At 33.2% G+C, this 7,321-nt stretch overlaps 1 protein-coding gene across 2 annotated transcripts in view; it reads right to left on the minus strand.

Annotated features, from left to right (window-relative positions):
* LOC110021655 (probable sugar phosphate/phosphate translocator At1g06470) overlaps positions 1 to 7,321 on the minus strand; it is a 32,882-nt gene that overhangs the window by 6,703 nt on the left and 18,858 nt on the right. For both annotated transcript variants that reach the window (XM_020720233.1, XM_020720232.1), the window contains exon 10: positions 4,885 to 4,979. In XM_020720233.1, coding sequence (XP_020575892.1) covers positions 4,885 to 4,979 — 95 coding nt within the window. The remainder of the gene's footprint in view (positions 1 to 4,884; positions 4,980 to 7,321) is intronic.

Consider the following 7,321-nt stretch of genomic DNA (forward strand, 5'->3'; position numbering starts at 1 on the left):
CAATTTTCTCGTGTCGAAAATATGGCAATATGGGTGTCCTTTCCTACCAAAATGGGTATCCCGGACGCGTTGGCGCAGTCCAATTTGTCATCGGAGGTCATCCGGAGAAGTTCGCATTTTCACCCGTCCTTTGGGCTTAATTGAAGTCCGATTTCGTGCAATTTCGTGAACTTTGTGTGTTTGACGATATTTCCCTAAGGCTTGAAGTCCTATCAGGAACTTTTCCCTTGAGTCTTCGCAAAATAACCCATAACCACTCGTCTATAAGACGATGGTCTTGTGCCAAAAATGCTAGACATCAAAGGAAAATAGGAATTGGCTGGAATTTCTAAAAGGGTGAGTCTCAATTCTAGTTTTCTAGGATGGTCAGTAGGAATTTCTAGAGCTAGAATCTAGGCTCTAAGGTGGAGAAGACAAAACCTCACAAAAATGAGGTCAACAGGCGGGTCAACAATAATAACCTGTGGGAAGGGGAAATGGATGTATGTTGGGGTGATGAAGGGAGAGTTTGGCGGCTGAATATTGGGGAGGAGAAGGTTTGGGAAAAATAAAAGGGATGATACAATCACCACTTTGGAGAGGATACAGCTGAAGCACCAACACCTACTCGGATACAACCCACAAAGGGGAAAGAGACTCCACACAGGAGATCTGAAACTAAACACACCAAGAACTGACTCTCTACAAACAGGGGATGGCAATTTATAGGCTCCCCTAAGACAGTGGAAGCTTCACAAAGGAAGAGAGTGGGAAGGCCACAAAAATCCATATGACACTCCAAAGAGCAGCAGACTCGTGAAGCCCCACTCGGAATCGCGCAATCCCTCTAGTTTTTGCACGAGATCTCCCGCTCTTGCGAACCCTCGCGAGACATCGCCCCACTTCCGCACCACTTCGCGATTATGTTCGCCCCGCGGTTCAAAGCGCCCGAACCGGGCGCTGTTCAACGTCAGGAGCCGAGCGCTGTTTATGTGCCCGTAATTGGGCGTTGTTAGTGCCTGTATCACTAAGTTTACATAAGATTTCAATGTGATTGTCACAAAAGAGTGTGTGTGTGTGTGTGTGTGTGTGTGTGTGTGTGTGTGTGTGTGTGTGTGTGTGTGTGAGTGTGAGTGTGAGTGTGACAGTTCAAAATATGTGATAAAGATTTTAACTTGCGTGTGTGTGTGTGTGTGTGTGTGAGTGTGAGTGTGACAGTTAAAAATATGTGATAAAGATTTTAACTTGACAATCATCTTTCAATATGCAACATATACTTGCAAGCAGACACAAGGCAAGCCTTCTAAAATAGAAAAAAAAAAAGATTGCACGCAACTTTATAACATAACATTGAGAAAACATTCAAAACTTTGAATAACTTGAGGACAAATTAATTCTAAAGCTATTTTTAACTCATATATAATGCCATAAAATACATGTAAATGACAAATCAAACACTTCCTGCGGATGCATTTTTGGATGATTATCAAAATGTATTGAACATCATGAAAATTCATCACGTAAGTACATTGAAAAAATTGCAACTGCATTGTGTAGATCAACCTCGGTTAACTAACCCACATGCTCCAACAAGCGTGCTAAACATTGAAGCTTAATGTATGAATGTTGCAGGCTAAGAAAATAAATATAAAATAAAATATAATTCATCTTGAATAATGTGCAAGTATTTTGGACTTTACAAATCTATCTTTTCAAATATCAAATTATAAATACCTTTGAGCAAACTGCCTTGTCGATAGGGTATAAATTCATAAGTTCAGCATAGCCATTTTGATCATTCTCTTTGGAAGCACCCAAAAGAGTGATGTCGTTTAATACTATTTCAATAATAAATTTTACGCAAATGAGAAATCTGAAAATCTTAAATGTTTAACTTGGATGATGGACATTTTGACAAAAAAATCTTAACCGATGTGGTTTATTTTTAATATTCAAGTCCCAAAATTTCAAATATAAATATATCAAGCAATTTTGCCCCAATAATAGTTGTGTTGAAAATGAATCTCACCCAAATGGGATTCAATTTTAAAATACTCTCAAATTTTAAGAACATAGAATTTCCAAAAAGATATTACAAAATATAAAATATCCAAGTAAGATCTATCATCTAAAGGATAAGAGTAATAATCTCTATTCGCCCGCTACAATAGTTGGTCAAAAGTGACAAATCTAAGATTATCATAAGCTCACAAAAATTCAATATCATATTAAATGCATTTTTATGATTACACTGATACAAATCTACACCAGCAAGAACATGACCTATATCCTCTGTCCATGTAATTTGGCTAGAAAATAAATCTACCAAGAAGTTATAGTTATGAACAGAGTATTCTGACCCTGTAGTTTGTCAAAAAATGATATCATTATATTATGATCATAGTTGCAATTCATATGTTCTCCAATGGCTCTATCGCCAGATTCATGAATCATAAAATACATTTTATAGGGCAAAATGCACTCTATCTGAGATAGATTTAAATTTATCCCTTTAGATACATTCACCATGTCTATAAGGTCCTTTTAGATTAAAGAATTCATGATTGTCAACAATGATCATTTAGTCAGGTTGAATTGATTACCTCCTCTATCTAAACAAACTAGGGCAAAAACAACCCAAGACAATAAAATCACAAGATCTTGATTGGGTTCAACATCATTCCAACCAACATCTACTTTAAGCTCACAATGATGAACCTAAAATAAAAATTATTGCTATTATATGTTAAGCAATTAACACCTTAATGACAGAACTTTTTCAAAAATTTTCTCTTGTTATTGAGAAATGTTATTAATCACAGAGATTTGTGCCCTTAGGAAACCTCAAACTAGACCTTAAAATCCTCACAAAATGATGACAAAATCTGTAGCTAATTTATTATCTCCAATGTAATATGCCGAAAAAATTTTGATTGGAACCACACAAAAACTCCCTTGTTGAGAGGCCAGGGTGCAAATTTTTGGAGTCCACGGAAACATGGAGCAATAAATAAATAGTTTTGCTATCTATAACAATAATGAATTATTTATATTCAAGATTACTCCAACAAGGACATAAAACTGTTTTATCTCTAATAGAAATCCATTGTTTTCTCTGTTTTTAAGGGCTAACAATAGAATAGGTAACAATCTTTGACCCAATAAAAAAAAAAAAACCAGCATAAACGTAGAAAGGGCCTAGGGAAATTATTCAGTACTATTCTATAAATTCAAAGTTTTGCTTAATCCCATTCATGTGATTAACTCAACGTTATACTTACGTTTGCATTTAACTTTTATTATCTGATGCCCATCGTATCAGAAAATTTAATAAACAGCCAAAAGAAATGATTAAACAATTTGTAAAAGACAAAAATGTGAAATACTTGATGATTTTAAAATAACACATGAAGAAATACTACCTTGAAAATAAGCTATCTGAAAGAGGAACAACAGGAGATATGGATTTTTTTTTTTTTTTTAACTTTTGAAATCTATTGGGTAGGAACAACTTTTATTTAGGATATTTTTGATTCAACATTATATAAGCAGCAGTGTTTTCTCGATAATAGTATCATTCTGATAAACCTATGTTGTATGGATAAGAACACGGAGATGTGGACACGACACGACACGGACACAGGAACATCTATTATTAAAAATATAGGAGAGACACGTGTTGGACAATATAGGAGAGACACGTTTAGCATAGCATGGCTTTTATAGCTATATTTGTTTGTGTGTGTGTGTGTGTGTGTGTGTGTGTGTGTGTGTGTGTGTGTGTGTGTGTGTGCCGCAAGCCGTGGTTGGCGGGGTTTACTGTAAGTCCCTTTCGGTCACTGGTTCGATCCCCATTGGCGTTGGGTTCTCGAATATTTAGACACATGACAGAAACTCTCATCATGGGGCCTATTGTATATATATATATATATAAAATAAAATATTAAGAATGATGCAAAAGAGAAAATAAGAAATAAAAGGATCGTTGGCTTCCTTGGTATCGAATTCTTACGTATTTACATATCTAACACCTAAATTTTGATTTTTATATTTATACCACCCAAATCTTTCATATCATATTTAATATAGAATTACACCTTTTGATATATATGTAAGGTGACTTATATGTAATATTTAAATTTAGGTGTTAGATATGCAAATACATAAAAATTGAGTGGTATGTATGTAAATATTCCTTATATTTTACATAAAAATATATTTCTTTTAATTTTAGTCTTAAAAATTTTTTTTTAGAATTTTTTAATTTATTAATTTAAGACACGTGTCTGAAGAGTATGTTCGTTTTTATTTTAAATATTATTTAAATCAATCAGTTTTATGTTGTTTCCGTGTCTGATACTATATTACTTCTTAATTAGAAGTATCAGTACATCATAACAAATAATTGATTCGCTATTTTTTTACTCATATGATCAGATATTATTTAGAAAGATTAAGATACTAACGTTTTATTTTTGGGAAATTTACACGTATATCACATAATTCTTATGTTTTTGCATATCTAACACCTGATATTTATTGCATATAACATTTTAGAGTTATCATCACATCAAAGCCTATGCATTAAAATGTGCATTACACATTTAAAAATTAGTTTTAGTGGTATTTTCCATGTGATGTAAAGAATTGAGTGTTATAAATATAATTAATAAATGTAATTGATAGAAGCTAGTTCTTTAAAATAGGACTTAAATATTATTTAGGAATTTGTTATTTGAAGATGTCAGTGAACCAAAGCTGACATTTAATAATAACAAGATGATAAATAGAAGATGTTAACCAATTAAACAACCACTTAACTTGATTTATATAATCTAAATTGATTTATATAATCACAACAGGTACAAAGAATAAACATGAAATGTCTGGAGTCAGACCACTTACTTGTACCAGTTGAATAAGCTAACTCCAACAATGATTACCAGAAGTCCCATTCCTTTCAGCACAGTAAATTGATCGTGGAAGTAAAACACTGCAACCTGAACAAAGCAAGCACTTATCTAAGAAATATAAATCACCTATTACAAAGTAAACTTCTTAGCTAACTAGTTTTAAGATAAAGTTGAGCATGTTAAAAAATCTCAAGTTTTTTGTACATCACAAATATGATAAAAAGATTCCATAAGATATTTTTTATTCCAAAGCAGAAGACCAACAAACAAAAACTTGATGATGAATATAATATAATATTGAATATTATATATGGCACATAAAATGCATGAGTTTAAAAAAATTTTAATTTTTTTTATTGCAGAAATTATACCCGAGTTGAATCATTTCATAGAATATGCAAACTCCAACACCTTTAAAATCCATCAAAGATAATGAATGATGCAACTAAAACTTGGAGATCAAAACCACTTTGTTGTCCGTAAAATATAGACATTGAGATCAAAAAGCTGAAAGTAGATGAAAGATCATTGAATAGCAACGTAGGGTGCATTTGGCCAGGAATATATTAGGTTATATTTAGATGGGGCTCATGAGGCTGATGCATAAGTTAAGAGTAAAAATACACTAAATACTAAAAGATTAAACCCAAAAACAGAATAAATAAAAAAATAAAGTAGAAGTTCATACATATGAAAATTTTTAATTTCTTCCATAAGTAAATATCAATAATATTTTTTAATTTTTATACAATTTTATATAACATAATAGAAATGACCAATATACATATTGTTTTCTTTTCATTGAATGGTTATAGTATAAAAGTGTAATTATTTTACTTGATTATTTTAGACAACTCATTATGTTATTATTTAATATTTTAGAAAAGTGAAGAAAGAGGGATTATATATCATAGACAGAAGAACACTGGAGCAAAATATATTATTTTAATATTGGTTTTGATTTTAACATTTTATGGCTTACTCTTTATTATTACATTTAGAGTAAAATTTTATTTTCACCACTTGACTGTCTGTTCCATCTTGATATTTTTAAGTTATCGGGCTAGGTTGTGACATCTTGGGCTCATCCTCACCCTTGGATAACCTTAATCAGATGGTCAAAATGTGCTTGGCCGTGAACAATTTCTATTGAATCAAGACAAAATCAATTGAAAAACCTCTCAACTCCACATCACCCTAATTTATCCTTTTCAGCGTTCTAATATCATCTTATGTCATTCACACTTAGCGACATCAGAAAAGGCCCGCAACCACCTTAATAAACCAAAAAATCCCAAGAAAGCACCTTGTTTAAGTATCAAAATTTCTCTGGCTTATAGAAACTCCTTATAAGACACTGAATCAAAATTCCAAGGCACTAACAATGTATTCCAAGCAAGTTCTAATCCAATCGTCCCCTCCAATTGCTTCTTCAATGATCAATATTTAAGTCATAGATGATAGTAAATCAGAGTTGCGATGAGTGAATGCCAAAGTAATCTCAAAATTTAAAAAAACTTACATTCATACGAAGCTACTCGATCTCCTAAAGTAGTCGATCTATACTCCAATTGTGGTAATAAACAAAAACTTAAGTCTATCTTAGTAAATGATGAGGAAGCACACACACAATCCATAACCTTAGGAACAAAGGTAACTTATGTGTAGAGCTCAAAGAATGGTTAAAATCCCAATGTTCTAAGCTATACAACTAGGATCGGAGGTAGAAGACTAAAGCCTACCCATTGAATCAAAGGTAATTGAAACTAGTAGCTCAGCTTTGGATAGACGAAATCAAGTACTAATAAAGACATCTAATATAGCTTGTTTATCATTCCACACATAAAAGCTAATGATTGGTTGCCCCAATCATTACTAATCCGTACATACACAATAAACATCGTTTAATCCAAGATCAATACCTTTTATCCTAGGGGGTGATTTAAAATAGATATTTGATTTTTAAATAAATACTTTGTTGACCTCATTTTTAGTGAGGTCTAATCTTTCTCTTAGGATTTAGGATCTAGCCTTAGGGACCTCCCTTCGACTATCTTAGAACCTTAGAAATGAGCCCCGCCTCATTCTAGAAATTCAACCCGCTTCGGTACTCTTCTGGAGTTTCGCGTGTGTGGTATCGACTTCTAACACTTAGAAGGACGAAACCAACATGAGGAAACCCAAAAGGGATTCCCTATAGGACCTTCCTGAGCCTTAGGGTGGCCTTTTGCACAATTCGCACTCCCGCGCACAAGCTTCGCAATTCAGAGAGTCGATACGTCCGATCGCCGCAATTCGCATTGCCTGCATTGTTACTTGTCGAATGCTCAATTAAACCTTTTGGGACGATCGATCGCGGGTCGAAATTTTGTAAAATTTGAATTTCGACGCGTTTTTGACCTGATTGTCGACGACGTCGTCCGAGCGAC

This window comes from Phalaenopsis equestris, unplaced genomic scaffold (genome assembly GCF_001263595.1).
Source record: "Phalaenopsis equestris unplaced genomic scaffold, ASM126359v1 Scaffold000137, whole genome shotgun sequence".
Lineage (NCBI taxonomy): Eukaryota > Viridiplantae > Streptophyta > Magnoliopsida > Asparagales > Orchidaceae > Phalaenopsis > Phalaenopsis equestris.